General features: G+C 39.0%; 1 protein-coding gene across 1 annotated transcript; it reads left to right on the forward strand.

Annotated features, from left to right (window-relative positions):
- Window positions 1–80: 80 nt before the first annotated feature.
- Window positions 81–24,606, forward strand: LOC133562369 (protein LYRIC-like). Its single transcript, XM_061916521.1, has 13 exons — window positions 81–680; window positions 844–953; window positions 10,978–11,053; window positions 17,837–18,010; window positions 19,875–19,925; window positions 20,057–20,230; window positions 22,316–22,387; window positions 22,462–22,524; window positions 22,629–22,774; window positions 23,131–23,247; window positions 23,367–23,480; window positions 23,598–23,715; window positions 23,853–24,606. The coding sequence occupies exons 1-13, from the start codon at window positions 344–346 to the stop codon at window positions 23,915–23,917; spliced, it is 1,617 nt and encodes a 538-aa protein (XP_061772505.1). The 5' UTR covers window positions 81–343; the 3' UTR covers window positions 23,918–24,606.
- Window positions 24,607–24,830: the final 224 nt, after the last annotated feature.

Here is a 24,830-nt window from a genome sequence, read left to right on the forward strand (position 1 = left end):
ACATTTAGCATCGTTGTGTTCCACGCAAATAGGATTTCTGACATGCAATGTGGTTATGATTTTCTGACTTCCGGGTGGAACGTGAACGCAGCACACATTAGAACAGCGAGGGCACGGTCGAAGCCATATGAGGTGAACCTGCCCGCCCCAGTGGCCTCATTGTCGCCGTTCTGGGCGATGCTACCCGCCACGTCCTCCTTTTCATAACGACCGGGTCGGGTGGAACAACCTAGCCAGTCAGGTTTTATTCTTCCCATCATGTCAAAGTCGTTCCGCTATTTTTAGCCAGCAACCGCAAGCTCGGACGGCTAACATTGTAAATCCTTAGCGAGCTTGGTTAGCGATGGAGCAGTGGAAGGACGAGGCCTCTCAGCAGGCGGGATTGGTTGCCGATCGCCTGAATGAATTGTTGTCCAAAGGCTTGGAGTTTTTGCGCACGGAGCTCGGCGTGGATCTGGGGCTGAAGCCCGAGTTGGTCCCGCCGTGGGCGACCCTGTTGGCGGCCTGCGCCGGCTTGGTGCTGATGCTCGCGTTGTGGGCCTCCATGTGCCGGGCTGTCTTCTCCAAGAAGCGGCCTGCTGTCACCGCCGCGGACGACAGCGTCGGCGTCAAGCCGGAGGCCGACAAGGCAATTAAAGCGGAGGAACCGAAAAAGAGGAAGAAAAAAGCGGAAAAGGCATGTAAATATAATTAAACACACTGAACGTATTTAACGAACCGTATCGCTAGCTAGGCTAGTTGCTAAGCTAACTCCTCAACGACATGTTTATTCGTAATATCCATCTTCCAGTCATTTTGTAGTACATTTTTTTAAACTAACAATTGTTTTTTTTTTTTAGAAAGCCCAGCCAAATGGAAGAGCTGTTGCAGAAATCCAGGAAGAAGATGCCATAGTTAGAGAGGAGATAGTGCCACATCACCAGCCGCCTTCTGTACAAGCCAAGAATGCTGAGGTAACCTGCTAGTTGCATTTTGATTGATTGATCGAAACTGTTATCAGTAGATTGCACAGTTCAGTACAATTGAACACTAAATGGTAACACCCAAATAACTTGTTTAAGTCAGGGTACACGTTAATCAACTCATTGTAATTCACACTTAAAGGCCTACTGAAATGAGATTTTCTTATTAAAAGGCCTACTGAAAGCCACTACTACCCACCACGCAGTCTGATAGTTTATATATCAATGATGAAATATTAACATTGCAACACATGCCAATACGTCATGTAATGATGACGTGTACGCAAGACGTCACAGGTTTTTAGGAAGTATGAGCGCTGCGCACACACACAGCTAAAAGTCGTCTGCTTTAACGGCATAATTATACAGTATTTTGGAGATCTGTGTTGCTGAATCTTTTGCAATTTGTTTAATTAATATTGGAGAAGTCAAAGTAGAAAGATGGAGTTGGGAAACTTAAGCCACACAAACCCACGGTGATTCCTTGGTTAAAATTCCCGGAGCTGAAACTTTACTATGGATCAGAGCGCGGTCAAGAGAAAATGGTTCCCGACCGAATGTCAACCAGCAGGTTTCGGTGAGAAAATTGTGGTTAAAAAGTCGCCACTTACCGGATATCAGCTGAGCTTGTGCCGTCCGTACAGCTGCCGTCGACTCCCCTGAGACACTGTGCGTCAAGACACCCGTGGACGTACACCTCCGACTATCAGGTACTGTTAAACTCACTAAAATACTGGCAACACAATAGAAAGATAAGGGATTTCCCAGAATTATCCTAGTAAATTTCTCTTAAAAACATCAGAATCCGTCTCAATGCAATCACGTTTTTTTTTTTGTTTTTTTTCTTGTCCATCGCTATCAATATCTTCAAACATGAATCTTTCATCCTTCAAATTAATGGGGAAAATGTCGTTTTCTCAGTCCAAATAGCACTTTTTGTTGGAGGCTCCCATTAAAAACAATGTGAATATGTGAGGAGCCGCCACACTTGTGACGTCATCGTCTGCGACTTCCGGTAGAGGCAGGGCTTTTCTCCAGTTGCGAACTTTATCGTGGATGTTCTCTACTAAATCCTTTCAGCAAAAATATGGCAATATCGCAAAATGATCAAGTATGACACATAGAATGGACCTGCTATCCCCGTTTGAATAAGAACATTTTAACGATTTAGTAGAGAACATTTAGTAGACAACATCCGATTTAGTAGAGAACATCCACGATAAAGTTCGCAACTTTTTGTCGCTAATAAAAAAGCCTTGCCTTTACCGGAAGTCCCAGACGATGATGTCACAAGTGTGGGGGCTCCTCACATATTCACATTGATTTTAATGGGAGCCTCCAACAAAAAGTGCTATTCGGACCGGGAAAACGACAATTTCCCCATTAATTTGAGCGAGGATGAAAGATTCGTGTTTGAGGATATTGATAGCGACGGACTACAGAGAGAAAAAAAAAAAGTTAAAAAAAAATGCAATTGCATTGGGACGGATTCAGATGTTTTTAGAGACATTTACTAGGATAATTCTGGGAAATCCCTTATCTTTCTATTGTGTTGCTAGTTTTTTAGTGAGTTTAACAGTACCTGATAGTCGACGGCACAAGCTCAGCTGATTTCTGGTAAGAAGCAACTTTTTACCACAATTTTCTCACCGAAACCTGCTGGTTGACATTCCGTCGTGATTCATGTTCGCTTGACCGCTCTGATCCATAGTAAAGTTTCACCTCCAGGAATTTTAAACAAGGAATCACCGTGTGTTTGTGTGGCTAAAGGCTAAAGCTTCCCAACTCCATCTTTCTTCTTTCACTTCTCCAATATTAATTGAACAAATTGCAAAAGATTCAGCAACACAGATCTCCAAAATACTGTGTAATTATGCGGTTAAAGCAGACGACTTTTAGCTGTGTGTGTGTGCAGCGCTCATATTTCCTAAAAACCCGTGACGTCTTGCGTACACGTCTTAATTACACAACATTTTCAAGAAGAAACTCCCGGGAAATTTAAAATTGCCATTTAGTAAACTTAAAAGGCCGAATTGGCATGTGTTGCAATGTTAATATTTCATCATTGACTGCATGGTGGGTAGTAGTGGGTTTCAGTAGGCCTTTTAAAATGCTGCACCAAAAAATATTTAATATCCCTCTTATTATTGTCAAACTTTGATGGCTTTCTTCCCCAGTTTTCATTTTAATTTCAAAATGCTCAGTTATAGAACAACCATCAAAAGTTTTTGTATTTAAATTAATGGAGTGAAACTATGGAATGGTTTGAATGTGGAGTTAAGATGCCGCACCAAATATATTTAATATCCCTCTTATTATGGTCAAACTTTGATGGCTTTCTTCCCCAGTTTTTATTTTAATTTCAAAATGCTCAGTTATAGAACGACCATCAAAAGTTTTTATATTTCAATTTGTAGAGTGAAACTATGGAATGGTTTGAATGTGGAGTTAAAGGCCTATTGAAATGAGATTTTCTCATTTAAACGGGGATAGCAGGTCCATTCTATGTGTCATATTTGATCATTTCGCGATATTGCCATATTTTTGCTGAAAGGTTTTAGTAGAAAACATCGACGATGAAATTCGCAACTTTTGGTCGCTAATAAAAAAGCCTTGCCTGTACTGGAAGTAGCAGACGATGTGCGCGTGACGTCGCTGGTGTGAGGGCTCCTCACATCCTCACATTGTTTACAATCATGGACACCAGCAGTGCAAGCGATTCTGACCGAGAAAGCGACAATTTCCCCATTTATTGAAGCGAGGATGAAAGACTCGTGGATGAGGATAGTGAGAGTGAAAGACTAGAAGAAAAAAATTAAAGACTAGGGCATTGGGAGTGATTCAGTTGTTATTAGACACATTTACTACGATAATTCTGAAAAATCCCTTATCTGATTATTGTGTTACTAGTGTTTTAGTGAGGTTATATAGTCATACCTGAATGTCGGAGGGGTGTGGTGACCGCCAGTGTCTCTGAGTGAAGCCATGAATGAGCAAAGAAAGTCACAGCTGCAGGAGGAACGACACAAGCTCCGCTCATGTTTACGGTAAGAGCCAACTTATTACCACAATTTTCTCACCGAAACCTGCCGGTTGACATGTGGTAGAGAAACATGTTCGCTTGACCGCTCTGTTCCATATTAAAGCTTCACAACAAACAAAGAAACACCGGCTGTGTTTGTGTTGCTACAGCCGGCCGACATACACCGCTTTCCACCAAATGCATTCTTCTTTGTAGTATCCATTATTAATTGAACAAATTGAAAAAGATTCAGCAACACAAATGTCCACAATACTGTGTAATTATGCGATTAAATCGGAAGACTTTTAGCCGTGAGTGGTGCTGGGATAAAATGTCCGCTACAACCAATAACGTCACAAGCACGCGTCAACATAAGCGTCATGATTCCGCGACGTTTTCTACAAGAAACTCCGCGGGAAATTTAAAATTGTTTTAGTAAAATAAACCTGCCGTATTGGTATGTGTTGCAATGTTAAGATTTCATCATTGATATATAAACTAGCAGACTGTGTGGTCGGTAGTAGTGGGTTTCAGTAGGCCTTTACCCACTACTACCGACCACGCAGTCTGATAGTTTATATATCAATGATGAAATATTAACATTGCAACACATGCCAATACGGCCTTTTTAGTTTACTAAATTGCAATTTTAAATTTCGCGCAAAGTAGCCTGTTGACGCGTGGGCGTGACGTCGCGGGTTGTAGCGGACATTATTTTTCAGCCCGATCCAAGCTATAAGTAGTCTGCTTTAATCGCATAATTACACAGTATTCTGGACATCTGTGTTGCTGAGTCTTTTGCAATTTGTTCAATTAATAATGGAGACGTCAAAGAAGAAAGATGTAGGTGGGAAGCGGTGTATTGCAGCTGCCTTAAGCAACACAAACACAGCCAGTGTTTCCTAGTTTACATTCCCGAAGGTGAAGCTTTACCATGGAACAGAGCGGTCAAGCGAACATGGTTCCTGACCACATGTCAACCGGCAGGTTTCGGTGAGAAAATTGTGGTAATAAATCGGCTCTTACCGGAGACATCAGCGAAGCTTCCATCCTGCTGCAGCTTCGTGACTTCCCTCAACTCTTTTCTCAACAAACCCGTCAACACACCCATGGCCACACCCCTCCGACTATGAGGTACTATTTAACTTACTAAAACACTATCAACACAATAGGCAGATAAGGGATTTCCCAGAATTATCCTAGTAAATGTGTCATAAAACATCTGAATCGCTCTCACTGCAATCTCCTTTTTTTTTTTTTAAACTTTTTTTTTCTTCTAAACTCTTTTTTTTTTCCTTTTTTCTAGTCCTTCATTCAGTCTGAATTTCCTCATCCACAAATCTTTCATCCTCGCTCAAATTAATGGGGAAATTGTCGCTTTCTCGGTTCGAATAGCTCTCGCTGCTGGAGGCTCACATTATAAACAATGTGAGGATGTGAGGAGCTCCACAACCCGTGACTTCACGCACACATCGTCTGCTACTTCCGGTACAGGCAAGGCTTTTTTATTAGCGACCAAAAGTTGAGAACTTTATCATCGATGTTCTCTACTAAATCCTTTCAGCAAAAATATGGTAATATCGCGAAATGATCAAGTTTGACACATAGAATGGACCTGCTATCCCCTTTTGAATAAGAAAATCTCATTTCAGTAGGCCTTTAAGATGCTGCACCAAAATATATTTGATATCCCTCTTATTATTGTCAAACTTTGACGGCTTTCTTCCCTAGTTTTCATTTTATTTTCAAAATACTTAGTTATAGAATGACCATCAAAAGTTTTTGTATTTAAATTTGTGGAATGGTTTGAATGTGGAGTTAAAGCAATGTCCAAACATAAACCAGTTTAAAGGCCTACTGAAATGAGATTTTCTTATTTAAACAGGGATAGCAGGTCCAGTCTATGTGTCATACTTGATCATTTCGCCATATTGCAATATTTTTGCTGAAAGGATTTAGTAGAGAACATCAACGATAAAGTTCTCAACTTTTGGTCGCTAATAAAAAAAGCCTTGTCTTTACCGGAAGTAGCAGACGCACAGGTTGTAGGGCTCCTCACATTGTTAACAATCATAGCCAGCAGCAGCTAGAGCTATTCGGACCGAAAAAGCGACAATTTCCCCATTAATTTGAGCGAGGATGAAAGATTCGTGGATAAGGAAATTTAAAGTAAAAAAAAAAAGGCGATTGCAGTGGGAGCGATTCAGATGTTTTTAGACACATTTACCAGGATAATTCTGGGAAATCCCTTATCTGCCTATTTTGTTGCTAGTGTTTTAGTGAGTTAAATAGTACCTGAAAGTCGGAGGGGTGTGGCCACGGGTGTGTTGATGCCAGAGTCTCTGAGGGAAGTCACGAAGCTGCAGCAGGACAGAAGCTCCGCTGATCTCCGGTAAGAGCCGACTTATTACCACAATTTTTTTACCGAAAACTGCCGGTTGACATGTAGTCGGGATCCATGTTCGCTTGGCCGCTCTGATCCATAGTAAAGCTTCACCTCTGGGAATTTTAAACAAGGAAACAGTGTGTTTGTGTGGCTAAAGGCTAAAAGCTTCCCACCCCCATCTTTCTACTTTGACTTCTCCATTATTAATTGAACAAATTGCAAAAGATTCAGCAACACAGATGTCCAGAATACTGTTTAATTATGCGATCAAAGCAGACTACTTATAGCTTGGATCGGGCTGGAAAATAATGTCCGCTACAACCGGAGACATCAAACGCACGCGTCATCATACCGCAACTGCGTGGTCGGTAGTAGTGGGTTTCAGTAGGCCTTTAAAATAATGTCCAAACATAAACCAGTTTAAAAAGAAGTACAGGTACATGGTGTTCCAGAGGTACGGTGATGAAGAAGGGGTTTGATATTGGGTTTTTTGTGTTAGAGAAGAGTTTGAGGCTGCCCATTGAGGCAGTGGTGCTGCTGTTTTGGCATGATACCATTTCAATAATCACTAGTGGTAATGGTGTGGCTATGTATGTGTGTAATGTGCATATGTATGTATATATTTATCATTTATGTATATACAAGTTCATTAAGTTTGTACTTAGAGGAAACAGGTAGTTCTAGCTCAGAGTAATTTATGATTTAAAGAAAAGGGGTAGGATTAAATAAGTGTAAACTTCTTCTCACTCCGTTTTCAATATGTAAAAAGAAAACAAATTCCAATGCTCATTTGTTTTCGTTTTTTATTCTATGTTGTTTTCATTTTGTTATAATGGCTGTTAAGGCTATAGTACTGTATTGGATCAGGCTTGCTCTTGTTTTTTTGCATATTCAATCATTTGATCGAAACCATCTGAGTATCTACACCAGGTTTGGGCAATTATTTTGACTCAGGTGCTAAATTTAGAGAAATATGTCCGGGGGCCTGTATATCAGTTTTTAGGAACACTAATACAAAACCTCACAATAATGTCCGATTGAACGCTAAAAACGTCATAACAGACCGCCTTAAAAAACGTAATGGAATTTTAATTTTTTTTACTGAATGAGACACCCAGAATGTACATGAACATAAAAAATGTGGGATTTACAATATTAAGTGTGAACGATAAAATACTGAATAATTGACAACACATGAACGTCACCTCCTCTCGATCTACATATTTTACAATCAAGCGAAATGCAAAAAAAAAAAAAGCAACAAACACAGTGAAATATGAACTCGAAGGGTAAAAAAAAAAACAGCCTACACTCTGATATATCACTAAGCTTTAGAACTTAGTTGTAAAAATCTCCTTCACGTCTGTCCCTGACAACCGCATTTCAGGCTCGCTCTGAAAACACTCTGTGGAAACGCTCCCCACCCACACTGCTTGGTGCCTGGTCTGAGCTGCGGTGACTTAGATGACCATTGTAACTAGTTAGATGACCATAGTAACTAATTAGATTACTATAGTAACTAGTATATCATGTAAAAGCGCAGATTCCAACCATTGAAATACTTTGTATCGTTCAAGACTTAAGGTCATTTGAAAACATCACTGCACATCATAAGGGCAGCTACACTTTCCATCTTAAAGATCTAGAAAAATTATTTGGGACTATCCAGCGGGCCAGATTGAAAAGCTTAATGGGCCGCATGTGGCCTCCGGACCTTAATTTGCCCAGGTCTGATCTAAACCATTGGTTCTTAACCTTGGTTCAATCGAACCCTGAGGGTTCGGCGAGTCGGCGTCAGGGGTTCGACAGAGCCTCTGCCGCGGAGGTCAAGACACACCCGACTCATCGTGTAAATAAAATCTTCTCCCTATCGGCGTATTATGGTTACCCCTGAACAATGTTCCATTCAATTCTCCATCTGATTTGCAGGTGTGTCATTTGTTGTGAGTTCATACGCTGTTGGTTTGGTTATTTGAACAAGGTGACAAGATTAATTTTGTGCACCAGTACAAAAAAAACATAACTCTCTTGAATTTAATAAAAAACAAACATTTTATCTTTCACTAAAGAAAGGTTCGGTGAATGCACATATGAAACTGGTGGGGTTCGATATTTCCAACAAGGTTAAGAACTGCTGATCCAAACACTACACACTATTAAACCTGCTCAGTAGCTTTGTGGTTAGAGTTTCCACCCTGAGATCGGTATGTCATACCAAAGACTATAAAAATGGGACCCATTACCTCCCTGCTTGGCACTCAGCATCAAGGGTTGGAATTGGGGCTTAAATCACCAAAAATGATTCCCGAGCATGGCCACCACCACTGCTGCTCACTGCTCCCCTAACCTCCCAGAGGGTGAACATGGGGATGGGTCAAATGCAGAGGGTAATTTCGCAATTTGTGACAATCATTGGTACCAGTAAATCCAGGTTTTACGGGACACTTTTTACCATTGAGAATTAATTGGCCAATTTTCAAACTTGCCCAAGAGTGTGCATAGCAGTAATCAGCAAAGGGTGGATATGTTGAAGAAACTAAAATATAAAACATGTTTCCAGTTATTTCATTCTTATTTTTTTTGCTAAATACATAAGTCCACGTGTTCATTCATAGTTTTGATGCCTTCGGTGACAATCTACAATATAAATAGTCATTAAAATTTAAGAAAACACATTGAATGAGGAGTACGTGTGTCCAAACTTTGTTAAAAACAATCATTATTTTGCATACGAGCGCACGCACGAATGCAAAAGACTACAGATTCGAACCTTCTCACCATCCATACACGACTCCTTCTGGATATTCAAGCAACCGTATTCTGAAAATTCCCGGTTTGCCTGGAATTAACAGGAGCTTTTCACCTTTTAAAATGAATTGGGGATATACAAACCTCTTCTCATGCCACATTTCTTGTCCGAGTCCAACCGTTCCACCATCCACATACTAACATCATACGATTAGGGGGAGGGTGGATGACGACCCTCTCCTGTGTCACTGTCACACATCTGTGATGCAATCACAGCAGCTGCTGGTATTCGGTTACAGTGTTAACTGAAACAAGCAGATACCCCCCAGGGTATGACTCCCGGCTTATGTCACATGGTATAGCAATTCGATAGCATGAAGCAGCACAAACCTGTGCTAAGAATCAGGACATGTGGTTATAGCATGTATCTGTTCTTCTTCCACTAGTACCGAATGCTCTTGAAAAGCATGCACATAGCGATTTATCGATGCTAAAACTCACAGACTTTAATTTTCATTTAATGTTAGTTATCTTGAAAAAACATGCATAAGCATTTAAAATCAAATTGTAGCCCCTAAATGGTAATGGAATCATAATGTGTCCAAACATTCCACCTATTATGACTAGCACGTGTTGTTTCTATAAAGTGAACATTTCATTTGATTTAATAATTTGGCTAAAATGATAATTTCAAAATAAAACATTTAGTAGCATAAATCAACAATTGTAGAAGCATCTGATCGCCTGTTCATTTTGTAAATTTGATTAATTACTAGCTGATGCAATAACTGGGAATTTTCGGGTTAGTTTTTTCAGGCTGCACTATCAGCACACCTCCAATGTCCCTACAATTTGGATGACACATCCTGTAAAAAAAACACATTTTTTAGTTTTTTTTTTCTTGAAATTTATTTTCTCAATGTTTTATTATTATGCAACATGCTACAACTCGCATTATGGATGGCTCGATAGTATTTTATTTACCCCACAATGTCGTTGGTTACAGTGTAAATACTAAAAGTCCACAAAAGGTTAAAAAAAACCCACATGAAAACAAGAGGGGAACATCAAAGGACATTAAAACAGCACAGAAGTGATGTAACCAGCTGCCACTTCAGCGCAGCCATTTCTACAAAAGTAAAACAACAAAAAATAGCAATAAATAAATATTGCGCACATGCTTGATTACTACGAGTGCTGTATTTTTCGGACTATAAGTCTCAGTTTTTTTCATAGTTTGGCCAGGGGTGCGATTTATACTCTCAGGAGCGACTTATGTGTGAAATTATTAACACATTGCCGTAAAATATCAAATAATATTATTTAGCTCATTCACGTAAGAGACTAGACGTATAAGATTTCATGGGATTTAGTGATTAGGAGTGACAGATTGTTTGGTAAACGTATAGCATGTTCTATATATTATAGTTATTTGAATGACTCTTACCATAATATGTTACGTTAACATACCAGGCACCTTCTCAGTTGGTTATTTATGCGTCATATAACATACACTTATTCAGCCTGTTGTTCACTATTCTTTATTTTAAATTACCTTTCAAATGTCTATTCTTGGTGTTGGGTGTTATCAAATATATTTCCCCCAAAAATACGACTTATACTCCAGTGCAACTAATATGTTTTTTTTTCTTCTTTATAATGCATTTTCGTCAGGTGCGACTTATACTCCGAAAAATACAATATATTATTTGATAAAAATAAAAAAATATATTTTTTATTTGAATGAGTCCATCTTGAGCCTCAACTGATCATGTTGTTAGGTGTAGGGTGTCACTCTATTTGCTACTGTCTGTTTTTTTCCTCCAACAAAAATAAGCTCTCATTTCGCTTTCCTCTAGGCCAAAAAGACCAAGAAAAAAGGCAAGCAGGCAGCGAAGGTGACAGTTACAGCATCTGGAAAGGAGCCAGAGGAAGGTAAAATGCAAAGAATGATATTCATATTCATATAAACTTTTATTTTGTTTGTTTACAGAAGTTTGTGTGTTGAGTGAGCCAGGTAGTCATTATTTTTAGTTGCGTTTTGTAATGACCATTAAGTTTTCTGCTGTCATTCAGCATTGTCTATTTTTCTTTTTCTAGTGACTAGTAAAAGTTAATTAAATTATTTGAAAATGATTCCATAATAGTTAAATTTATAGCTGGTCCAAAAAGAACATTATACAAATTCGAATTTTGCCAAGAGTAAGATGCAGTATAATTTCAAACTACTAGTTTTTGATTTAATAAAAAAAACTTAATTTGAATTATCTGTCATTTGTATTTAATATTCCTTTTTTTTTTTTTTTTTTTTAAGTAGGGGAAAAAAATGAGATCTATTTTTCGTTAACAAATTGGGGTTTTAAAGTTCACCAACTTTTCAGGCCGAGCTGAGAGTAACCCGCTAAGAAGAGGACGTTAACAAGTAGTCTAATACAGTGGTTCTCAAATGGGGGTACACGTACCCCTGGGGGTACTTGAAGGTATGCCAAAGGGGTACGTGAGATTTTTTTTCAAATATTCTAAAAATAGCAACAATTCAAAAATCCTTTATAAATATATTTTTTGAATAATACTTCAACAAAATATGAATATAAGTTCATGCACTGTGAAAATAAATGCAAAAATTCAATATTCATTGTTGACAGCTAGATTTTTTGTGGACATGTTCCATAAATATTGATGTTAAAGAATTATTTTTTTGTGAAGAAATGTTTAGAATTAAGTTGATGAATCCAGATGGATCTCTATTACAATCCCCAAAGAGGGCACTTTAAGTTGATGATTACTTCTATGTAGAAATCTTTATTCATAATTTTTCAACAATTTTTTTAGTTACGTTTATATCTTTTTTTCCCAAATAGTTCAAGAAAGACCACTACAAATGAACAATATTTTGCACTGTTATACAATTTAATAAATCAGAAACGGATGACATAGTGCTGTATTTTACTTCTTTATCTCTTTTTTTCAACCAAAAAGGCTTTGCTCTGGTTAGAGGGTTCTTGAATTAAAAAAATGTCCACAGGGGGTACATCACTGAAAAAAGGTTGAAAACCACTGGTCTAATAAATCAGGAGAAAGAATAATAGTCACACTGTGCGACAACGCTCTCAGCCTCAGATATAAATGGGTAGTTATTAAATATGACTGTCCTCTTTCAGCTACATTTTTATGGCAGCAGGGGGCAAAGTCTCTTAGCATTTTATTTTAGAAGGCATTGAAATATAAACAAGGATGCCTCTTTGCTAAGTATGGACGTTTTTTATTTCTTTTATCACATTTTTCACGTATCCAGTCTTAATCTATCTGTGGTGTGCGCACTGATATCCAAAACCTGGAAATGATGAAATACTGCACACCTCAACAGCAGGAGTATTTTTTATACTTATTAGTTAGGTGTAATAGATGCACAATATATATACAATATAATACTATTATACAATATAAAAATTAAAGATATACTTAGACAAGCTTTTTTTTATCCACCAGGTAAATTGACACAAAGTAACTCAATTGTAAAATCATGAAAATCTCAGGAGCTTCTGTGATATGCCACTCTTTCAGGTGCACCAAAAAACATGTAGTTGCACTGCAGGCCCAAAAAGTCCTTAAAGAACAAAGCAAAAATATGACAACAAGAGGGAACCATTAAAAGCAGAGTGCATAAGAGACATTAAAGGGGGACTGCAATTTGTTTATGCATTTAGTCTATCATTCATAATCCTTAGATGACAAGCACACACATTTTTCTTTTTTCATGAATTCCATCCATCTATTTTATACTGCTTGTCCCTCTCGGGATCACTTTCTAACTTTTAAATAAACGCTGTCAGCTGACAATGGAGCCAACGGAGTCTGTAACGCGCCTATAAAATTCTTTAAAAAATATCCAAAAGCCTCCATCATCAATTTGATAACATGCAGTAAGTATATATGTAAATGTAGTAACGGGCACACTCATAACAACGTGTAATATTTATGTATTTTGGTCATTTTAAGCATACGGTAGCTATTTAATTTCACAGACGCATCACAAAGTTTGCTTTTCCATTCAACAACAGCAGCAGCAGGAACAGCAGTTGCTACTCTTGGCAGACTTTGTGAGCAAAAACAAAGATTACTTTGGGACAAATGATGATCCAGAACAGGGGTCGGAAACCTTGAGCATACAAAGAGCCATTTGAGCCCATTTCCCACGAAAGTTAACCCACCTAGAGCTGCAAACTCTGTTTGACCCCTAAAATGACAATAACACTACTTTTAGCTTCATTACATTTAAGCTATGGTATTAGTTAAATCAAACCCTAGACAGAATATGACATAGCAAATATTTTTGCTCTGATCAGCTTTCCGCAGCAGTTCTGAAACTGCTCTTTTTCCGTCATCTCCAGCTTGGTAGTATTTTTCCGCAAATACTGTGTGTTTGTTCTGGAAATGTATTTCCACATTTGATTTTCTGTTTGCTATTTTCATCCCCACATATTAAGCACACAGGTGAACCAACCTCGTTAACAGTAAACACAAATGAAACTGTCCATGTAGCATTAAATGTTTTATTTTCATCAGAAATGTTTCTCTTTTTGATTTACATTTTTGATTTACTGTTGGTTGACCACTGAAAAAAATTAAATTGCTTGGCAGCAAAAGATGACGCATCGGGGGTGTTACGCACATTTCGATGGACAAAATATTGCAAGATCACAAACTCTAAAATAAAAACGGCTACATTAAAATAGACTAACTAAATAAAATAAGAAAATTTAAAATTAAATAGCCATTATTTATTTAAATTTTTTAAAAGCCAAAGGGAGCCAGGCCTGAGGCATAAAATAGCCGCATGCGGCTCCAGAGCCGCGAGTTGTAGACCCCTGATCCAGAACCTAATCTTATTGGGCCTGAAAATACAGAGGATGAGGTACAGATTTTAGAAGCTGTGTGCTAAACAGATCCAGCTTTAGTGAAATACTAAGCATTATGGAGTACTATTGCTATGTTCGACACATTTCCAGTGAGGGTTGGACTCCGCCAAGGCTTTTCTTTGTCACCGATTCTGTTCATAACTTTATGGACAGAATTTCTAGGCGCAGTCGAGGCGTTGAGGGGTTCCGGTTTGGTGACCGCAGGATTAGGTCTCTGCTTTTTGCAGACGATGTGGTCCTGATGGCTTTATCTGACCGGGATCTTCAGCTCTCACTGGATCGGTTTGCGACCGGAATGAGAATCAGCACCTCGAAGTCCGAGTCCATGGTTCTCGCCCGGAAAAGGGTGGAGTGCCATCTCCGGGTTGGGGAGGAGACCCTGCCCCAAGTGGAGGAGTTCAAGTACCTAGGAGTCTTGTTCACGAGTGAAGGAAGAGTGGATCGTGAGATCGACAGGCGGATCGGTGCGGCGTCTTCAGTAATGCGGACGTTGTACCGATCCGTTGTGGTGAAGAAGGAGTTGAGCCGGAAGGCAAAGCTCTCAATTTACTGGTCGATCTACGTTCCCATCCTCACCTATGGTCATGAGCTTTGGGTCATGACCGAAAGGATAAGATCACGGGTACAAGCGGCCGAAATGAGTTTCCTCCGCCGTGTGGCGGGGCTCTCCCTTAGAGATAGGGTGAGAAGCTCTGCCATCCGGGAGGAACTCAAAGTAAAGCCGCTGCTCCTCCACATCGAGAGGAGCCAGATGAGGTGGTTCGGGCATCTGGTCAGGATGCCACCCGAACGCCTCCCTAGGGAGGTGTTTAGGGCACGTCCAACCAGTAGGAGGCCACGGGGAAGACCCAGGACACGTTGGGAAGACTATGTCTCTCAGCTGGCCTGGGAACGCCTCGGGATCCCCCGGGAAGAGCTAGACGAAGTGGCTGGGGAAAGAGAAGTCTGGGTTTCCCTGCTTAGGCTGCTGCCCCCGCGACCCGACCTCGGATAGGCGGAGGAAGATGGATGGATGAATGGATGCTATGTTCGAATTAAGAAATACAAACTAGAAACATAATAAAACAATTACTGTACATTGTCTGCTTTCCCTAGGATGCCGACTGATGGGATGTTAGTATCTTTCCATTTAGATGAAGAAGAGTGTCTTTTCGTGTTTTTTTGGCATCACTGGGTTTAAGTTGAATACCAAAGTTAACCAACTTTTCAGTTTGGCCACATCTTTCTACTATTCAGGTGAGATGCATGATATATAATCTAGAATGATCTTTTACCACTTTAAAGGTAATGCAGCAGCGGCTCTTTGGTTCAATATGTTAATAGCTGCATAATTAGCACTCTGTGATCACTTTGCAGCTGAAACTAATTTGTCTGCTTTGGCGCTTATAGTAACAATATTGTTAATTACGTAGTTTATATTTAGGTCACGACATGTAAAGCAAAATAAGGAGATAACACATGAAAAGAAGGAAACCTTAAAGAACACCACAGGGTCTATAGGCCTGGGCCGATAACAAATTTTGTGTGACGATATATTGACCTACAAAAATTATTGTTGCTAAATCATATTGCCATTATTTTTATGAGAGCAAATTAACCATGGATGTAATGATAATGCATAATGCATTTCTATCCTTTCAAATTTAATAAACTTGTATGTCTTGTATATTTTAACATTGCAATTGTCATTAAAATGTTTACATTAAATTAAACAAATGATAAAATATACTTTGTTAGCAAAATTTTGCACTTGAATAAAAAGTATAACCAAAAGCAATAAAATATCTTGACGGGTTTGGGGTGCCCTGAAATATAACCATAACTATAGATAAAATAGCTAAATGAAGTATTGACAAACAAAGCTGCAGTTCAATATTGAACAGATAGGCAGAGGTCGAGTTGTACATTACTTAACTGACAATCAAGCTCGAACCTTCTTAAACAAAAGTGCAACGTAACAGTTTAAACCGATGTATTAACATGTCTAATGCAAAACAAAATTAAGTTTGACAGATTCCGAGTGACTGACATCTACATGGCATGACCTCATGACAGTGCTTTAAAAAAAATTGTAGTTTTATAACAGTATTAAAATGGCAGCTTGTCTTTTGGCGATTATTTAAACCACACTTTCTGTGAGCCCACACCATTTTACACTGTTTTGTTTACAATGACTTGGCTTGTTTGCCAAATGCAAAGTGATTGAAGACTTGAGTGGGCGTGCAGGTTTGTTGTAGTCTCGCACATTCGGCAAACTGGCTTTCGATGATCGGCTCATCTTTTTCTAAAGGTTTGAAATAAAAAATTCCCAGTTTGGTGCGTAGGCGATTGGTTTTGTGATCACATTTTACAATGTTAGCTGCTACACGCTAACTGGTTGGACTGTATGATGCCAGTGTCTGCTAGAGTCAGGTACTTATACGGCCCAGAAAATTCACCCTTTTCTTTTCCCACTCCGCTATGGTACAAACGCGTGTAGCTGCTAAAAGCGACAAAAAGCGCGAATGCTCTTGAAAAGCATGCACATGGCAATTTATCAATGCTAAAACTCAGCGACTTTAATTTTCATTTAATGTTAGTTATCTTGAAAAAACATGCATAAGCAATTTAAAATCAAATTGTAGCCCCTAAATGGTGATGAAATCATAAAGTGTCCAAAGATTCCACCTATTATGACTAGCACGTGTTGTTTATATAAAGTGAACATTTCATTTGATTTAATAATTAGGCTAAAATTATCATTTCAAAATAAAACATTTAGTGGCATAAAACAACAATCGTAGAAGCATCTGATCGCCTGTTCATTTTGTAAATTTCACCCCTTGGAAAGATCCGAACAGTCTTGATTTTTTTATTTATTGTAAGTCTATTTGAATTTTTAAAGATATAACGTGGAGTGCCGTAGCTCGGTTGGTGCAGCAGCTGTGCTAGCAACTTGTGGGTTCTAGGTTCGATCACCACTTCTGCCATCCTATTCACTTCTTTACCCACTTGCTCCCATTGCCACCCACACTGGTTTAAATATAACTTGGATAATAGGTTTCACTATGTAAAGCGCTTTGAGTCACTAGAAAAAAATGCCTTAAAATATATATATATTTTTTTAAGGTAATTCAACATTAAAACAAAAAAACTTTTTTTTAGCTACAATTAAAAGTGAATTTGTTTTATTTATAGTGTGTGAATGTTGTCTATCTGTGTTGGCCCTGCGATGAGGTAGCGACTTGTCCAGGGTGTACAACGCCTTCCGCCCGAATGAAGCTGGTATAGCCTCCAGCACCGCCAAAACGGACAAGCGGTACAAAAATGAATAGATGGACGGACGATTTTAATAATCTTTGTTCACACCTTTTTTGTTTTTAAGGTGTTTTTACTTCTAATATACATACATGCACTTAACCTCCGAGTACATGGCGTCCACATTTGTAGACAACACATTTTAATTTTTATACAGCTTTTTTCTCTACAAGACCCTGGTTTCAACTTACGAGGGAGGACATTATACTGCAAATTAGTGGTGGGGCATCACAAAATGACTGAAAACACAAATCCAAACGTTCAGATGGCAACTTTCAAATTTTTTTTGTTTTTATATACATTGAGTTCCAAAGAGCCCACAAAGCAAAGATTAATTAAAATGCATGCCATCCAAAAGTTCAAGTCTTGCCTTGAGGTATTTTTTCATGAGCGTGTGTGCCAAAGTAGTCTATTATTGTCCTATCTAATCCATAGATTGTTACAATAAGCTTATTCTGTAATTTTCCATCTAATTCCACTCTGTGTTTGTGACTGACTTTAGGCACTTGGGAGACCAAAGTCAGTAACAAGGAGAAACGTGAGCAGCGCAAGAAGGACAAGAGTTCCAGTGATGACTCGTCCAGTCCTGGAGGCAGTGCTATGCCTGCCAGTACTCCACTAGAGCAGTGCAAGCCCTCAACAGCCACTCCACCTGCTCCCCAGAAGAAGAAAAAAGGTGCATATTTTTAGGTCCCTGGAGAAAAATGTTATCTAAAAGCAAAGAAAATTAGACAAATACTACATACCTTGTGACTAGGCGTGTAACGGTACGTGTATTAGTTTTGAACCGTTTCGGTACGGATGTTTCGGTCTGGTTCGGAGGTGTATCAAACGAGTTTGCAAACGGACATATTAAGTAGCATACCGCACGTTGTGTAAACAATGCACATCGAGGCACAACACACGGCATGCTGCCTGCGACCGGGATACGATAGATTGACCATACCTCCTCTTTTCACCGGATATGTCCTCTTTTGCAGGGCTGTCTGGGTGGAGTTTCTTAAAATGCCTCAAATGTCCGGCATTTTAAGTTAGGGTTGCGTGTATTTTCAATGTACGTTGAGGGTTAAGAATGGGTTAAAAACTAAATGAATTGTGCACGCACCAGCATTCGTGAGGGAGGGGCAGAGACAGAGCGCGAGAGAGTTATGATAAATGCGCATGCGTCGCCAGGCTCTGCTTTTTATCCATAGATTTATCAGATTTTATTTTTTATTATCTATAGCAGGGGTTCCCACAGCTCTCCAGTCCAAAGGCAAAACCCAGTAACTCAATTTTGGTCAAAACTGAGCTGACAATAATTTTGGAGTTCGTAGGTGATATGCTTTACATTAGTGTATGCGATATTGTAATTTGTTCCGTAAGTAAGCTGTTACGCGCACGGCAAGACCTAGCAACTACCACATAACCGCGTAGATACAACAGAAAAACCTAGTATCTCAAGGGACCAATCGGAGCTTCTTTGTCAGTCGCCTTATTGTCTTTAATGAGACATTTGCACGAATGGGGGCCGACGGTCAACCTGATTATGTGATATTATGGCACCAGGGGATATTTGGAAGATTGGCCCAGGACGTTGCAAGCACCTTCATTAAATGTATTGTTCTTGATTCTTCCCCTTGCATACTCTTTTGGGGCAGATAACTGTGGAGGTCAAAATAAAAACTGGACGCTTGCCCAATGTGCAAACGCAGAATGGGGCCCACCCGAGATTGTGATAAAATATCTGGAGAAAGGGCACACGTTCATGAGAGCAGATTCAATCCATGGCTCAATCGGCAAGAAAATGAAAGCTCAAGAAAACATCTATACGTTTGATGACTTTGTAGATCTTTGTAAGACAGCATCAAGATAGATTGGTTTTCCTTTGTTTTCTCAAAATCAGCTAGAAGTGAGTTACTAGGTTTTGCCTTTGGACAGGAGAGCTAATGTTTAAAAGGCCTATGGCACATTCTAAAAATACTATTAAAATAAACAAAAACATAACAAAAGTGAAATAAAAAAGCTTAAAGGCTAAATATAATTTAGAAAAAGTTGCAAAGTTGACTAATAAAAACAAAGCTGTTTTTTTCTTTCAAACTGTCATTGTGCAATACTTAGTAATGAATCAAAATAATGTTATGAATTATTGACCTATCCAAGGTTCCCATTACTTCACATCAAATATTCCACTAAGAAAATTATTTTTTGTGGAAAATTTTGTAAATTTGGTAAATAAGCAAAACATTTATATTTTGTTGTTTTCTTACTGTACCAAAAATTAACCGAACTGTGACCTCTAAACCAAGGTACGTACCGAACCGAAATTTTTGTGTACCGTTACACCCCTACTTGTGACTTTAATTAGATCTTATTGTGTACCGAGTGTTTGTTGTTTTGTTGCTACCATTGGCTAATAATAAGCACATCAGGGGAATGGTTTTCCCTTAAGTGCTGTAGGTAGAAGCAGTTGCCTGAATGCTCTATCTTGACAAACAGTCCTACAAATGTGCTCTTTGTTCATGTGTTTCTATTGACCGTTGTTGTTCCTTTCCTCTCAGTAGAGTCTTCAAAGGTGACATCTGTGAAGGTGGACGCGGTTGTCTCTCAAGGTAATTGCCAGTAGAAAAAAAGATTGATCTCTTCAAGGTTCATGCTTTTAGTAACGACATTCTATGGCAGGCCATTAATGCGATCTATGCGAGTCCTGGCTGACTATCAAGGGTTTCTTTGTTGCTATCAGGTAACAGAAGTGACGTAGCATTGGTGGCAGCTGGTGGTGCTACTGACAGTCAAGCAGTGAAGGCGGTCAGGGTTCCTCATCATACTGTCGCACCAAAGACACAAGGCTCGTGGAGTACTACGAGAGAACCAGCACCAACTATTGCGGCACCACTGTGGAAGGCAGATATTGACGGTATCAAATGATATTCCACCTCTATCAGTAGTTAGTGTATCATTGTATGTGCAACAGCCACTCATATAGGTTGAACACTGGCTGGCCATTTAGAATGAATTTTTCCTGATTAGCAAAATTGTCTATTCTACACATTGGCTATTAAAAAGGCAAGACCACTATTATGCCAAAAATAAAAACCAATGTGTGTTATAAATGGGGATGTAGCCCATCCATCCATCCATTTTCTACCGCTTATTCCCTTTCGGGGTCACGGGGGGCGCTGGCGCCTATCTCAGCTACAATCGGGCGCCACCTCATCGCAGGGCCAACACAGATAGACAGACAACATTCACACTCACATTCACACACAATTTAGTGTTGCCAATCAACCTATCCCCAGGTGCATGTCTTTGGAAGTGGGAGGAAGCCGGAGTACCCGGAGGGAACCCACGCATTCACGGGGAGAACATGCAAATTCCACACAGAAAGATCCCGAGCCTGGATTTGAACCCAGGACTGCAGGAACTTTGTATTGTGAGGCAGACGCACTAACCCCTCTGCCACCGTGAAGCATGTAGCCATAGACGGTAATAATGACAGCTACAGTAAAACTCATGGTGTTTAGAGCTGTGACTCAAACTTTTTTCCCCCCCAAGTACCACCTCAGAAAACAATTGGCTTTCAAAGTACCACCATAATGACCAATAGGGGTGTGGGAAAAAATCGATTTGAATTTGAATGGCGATTCTCACGTTGTGCGATTCAGAATCGATTCTCATTTTTAAAAAATCTATTTTTTATTTTAGTTTATTTTTAAAAATTTTTATTTTAATCAATCCAACAAAACAATACACAGCAATACCATAACAATGCAATCCAATTCCAAAACCAAACCTGACCCAGCAACACTCAGAACTGCAATAAACAGAGCAATTGAGAGGAGACACAAACACGACACAGAACAAACCAAAAGTAGTTTTAACAAAAATTATTATCAACAACATTATCAATATTAGTTATAATTTCAGCATAGCAGTGACTAAAAATCACTCATTGACATTATCATTAGACATTTACAAAAATAAAAAAAAGAACAATAGTGTCACAGTGGCTTACACTTGCATCGCATCTCATAAGCTTGACAACACACTGTGTCCAATGTTTTCACAAAGATAAAATAAGTCATATTTTTGGTTTGTTTAATTGTTAAAACAAATTTACATTATTGCAATCAGTTGATAAAACATTGTCCTTTACAATTATAAAAGCTTTTTACAAAATTCTACTACTCTGCTTGCATGTCAGCAGACTGCGGTAGATCCTGCTGAAATCCTATGTATTGAATGAATAGAGAATCCTTTTAAATTTTGGAAAAAATTGTTTTTGAATCGAGAATCTTGTTGAATTGAAAAAAAAATCGATTTTGAATCGAATCGTGACCCCCAAGAATCGATATTGAATCGAATCGTGGGACACCCAAAGACTCGCAGCCGTAATGACCAACATTTAAAATACAGTAGTGTAGTATGCCTAAGTACTCATTAAAACAAGGCAGAGCTTTTATTTAACAAATACTGTATATTTAATATTTTTGGCCACTCTAACATAACACACAGTTTGAACAATAACACTGTTTGAATATTTCATTTACCGGTATTCTTTCACATACCACTAGATGCAGTTGAGTACCATTAGTGGTACGAGTACACTAGTGTGAGAATCACTGGTTTAAGGTGATGGCTTTACACTAATTATTTCGAGCTCAAACAATGCTTAAGTCGCCATTGTTACTACACAGAAAGCTAGCTTGGAATTGTAGGTTGCGTTCGCTCACTCTGAGAAAATATCGCCACTTTGTGAGTTGCATGTCATGCAGTCAACACAGACAGAGCTGCAAAAGGATCAAGACAGCGTAATGGTAGCACAATAGCATAATCCAGGCTTTATTTTGACAGAAGTACATTGCTCCGCTATCAGTGTTGCGCATAACCGAGTTGAACTTATCGTGTCATTTGGCTAAAATGGTAAATTTGCTTGCAAAAAGGCAGGCTGTCAATGATCACTAATAAATGTGACCAGCCTATTTTTTTTTCTCCCCTAAAGATTCCTGGACTGTGATTGATAGGGTTCCATCTGATCTTAATATGATGTCCTTCACTAAACTGGGTGGTGCTGGTAAGTGCAGTGAGTGTAGTCTTTCTCATCGTTTGAGGTCAATACCTAACGGTCATGGTTTGTTGTGTTGTTAGAAAACCAGCTGACCGATAATGTGCCGTGGCTCACCAAAGTGGAGGATGAGTGGTCTGCATTCAGTAAGAATTTCAATTGAAACATTTTCCATTATGTTTTTTCTCCACTCATAACTAAGACTGTTGTTTGCTGCCATCATTTTCTTACTAATGCTTTCTGTTGTCAGATGGTGGTTCACTGGATCCCAGCTCGGACTGGAATGCCCCCACCGAAGCCTGGGGAAACTTTGAAGAGACCACCCCTAAGGTGATTCCTGTTCAGGAGCAGCCTCGACCTGAGCCTGTTAAACCTGTTCTGCTGAGTGCAGCTGCCGTAAGTTACACCAGTAGGAGACACCTAGAACCCTGTAAAAAAAAATATAAATATATATCACAAAACGAATGCTGGGGCTTATAGGAATGGGTTCTGTTTTTAGTGGTTGACTGCACAGATCTCAACTTTCAACACACCAAACATTTTATCATAGCGTTTTAAATTTTATAGGAATAAATAAAGCTGCGGCACATTTCCTTTGATCTAATTATAATAATCAGTTTGTTTAGCAAAATTGAGTAATTTCCATATCTACCTGACATTTTAAAATGTTTTACTTACCCCTGATGACATTTTGATGAATAACACACTCAATTTAACACTTAAATGGTGGTTTACATGATGCTTTACTGAAGGACGATGATGAAGATGAGAAGGGCAATGACGAAACTGCGGCTGATGGAGCAGCTAAAACAAAAAAGAAGAGGAAGAAAAAGAAAAAGGCAGCTGAGGAGGGTGGAACAACTGGCCAGGTGACTGCCGGTGGAAATATACTTGCCATGATTAATATTGGGCTGTCTTCATAGCAGCATATCATTTTTTATTTTGATATTTAGTAGTTATTACTATTTTGTCACTGTGTCTGACTTAGGTTGAAGTGCCAGACAAGAAGGTGGAACATTCAGCTCAGCCGAAGAAGAAGCAGCAGCCGCCTGCTCAGGGACCTTCTGCCGCTGTCAAGCCTGTAAAAGCGTCTGCTATTGAGGTCAATAAAACATTCATCCATCCTTTTTTTTCACCGATTGTCCTCAAATTATAAAAAAAAATTTACAACTGTCAGTAGTTCAACCCCATCCATCACTGAAATGTGTTTTTTTTTTAGTTGAGATTGGAGCGATCAGCGAAGGAAAACGTATCGCAGAAACCTCTCGCCACACAAGTGCCACCGAAGCTACCTGAGGGACAAGCCACTCCTCAGATCAACCCTCCTGCAACACAACGTGAGCGCAATAGTCTGATGACAATTGTTGAAAACATTATTACCGGCAATTGATGACCAGTGCCTTTCAGTAGTTATTTTTGATTGTTTCAGAGAAATAAAATCGAAAGTAAACATCCTCTATTCTTGCTATTGCAGAAAAACCTGATGAAAGCCAAGCAGCCAAGCCATCGAAGAAGAAGAAGGCAAGAAGGGAGACATGAGTCCACTTTTTAGTCAACCACATGCAAAAGACTTGATATCCTGATTATGCAAGAAGAAAACAACTCTGATCTATGGTCGACTTGATGGACTACCTTAAGTCCTGACTGAAAAACGACAACCTTTTTATCCAGTCAGTCTGTTGGATCATCATCAAAAGTGAACCTCGAAGCAGCTGAATCTAACGTCATGCTTTGTGAATTAATTTTTAAACATGCTTTTGATACTGTCTTGTAATTCTATTAAAATAAGTGAAGGATATAATAGTTAGAAATGTAGATGTAAAGAAATTGTTGTTGTGGTGACTATGCGGTTACTCAGCATGGCAACACTATGCTGAACTGGCCTTTCCTTTTCTTTGTCTGCCTTGATGGTACAGTGAGCATCGTTGAGTGGAAAAGGGTCGGAAGACATTTTATTGGCTCAACAGTGTGAACATGTCTGTATTTTTATGACCTGTGAGACTACAGCCGACTCCGTCCATCTGGTTAATTAACTTGTCTGTGGTATACTGTGTCCAGCTTTCCGATTCCTTCCAGTTTTTAACTACATAAGACTGCTGATTGAAGATCTTACAACCTTCAACCTCTTTCTGACTTTCCAACTGTAGTTAATTCAAAAGTCTTTGACTTGCTTTGTAAAAACTTGTTTGTAATTAAAGTACAGCTAAAGCCATATGTAAAAAGACCAACATTGGACGTTTTATTCTGTTTTTATTGCCACTGTTAGTGCATCTACACACTATTTTCAGATCATAATGAGCACCAATTTGAATAATTTTGGTCTTCTCAGATCCACTGAAACAATTTGTATCATTAACAGTAATGGGTGGTTAAAATTAAAAGGATACTGAATTCCGTTTAAAGCAAGCACTTGACAAGTGCACGTACACCGGAAGTGCTACTTTAAACGTAT

This window comes from Nerophis ophidion, linkage group LG11 (assembly GCF_033978795.1).
Source record: "Nerophis ophidion isolate RoL-2023_Sa linkage group LG11, RoL_Noph_v1.0, whole genome shotgun sequence".
NCBI classification, from domain to species: domain Eukaryota; kingdom Metazoa; phylum Chordata; class Actinopteri; order Syngnathiformes; family Syngnathidae; genus Nerophis; species Nerophis ophidion.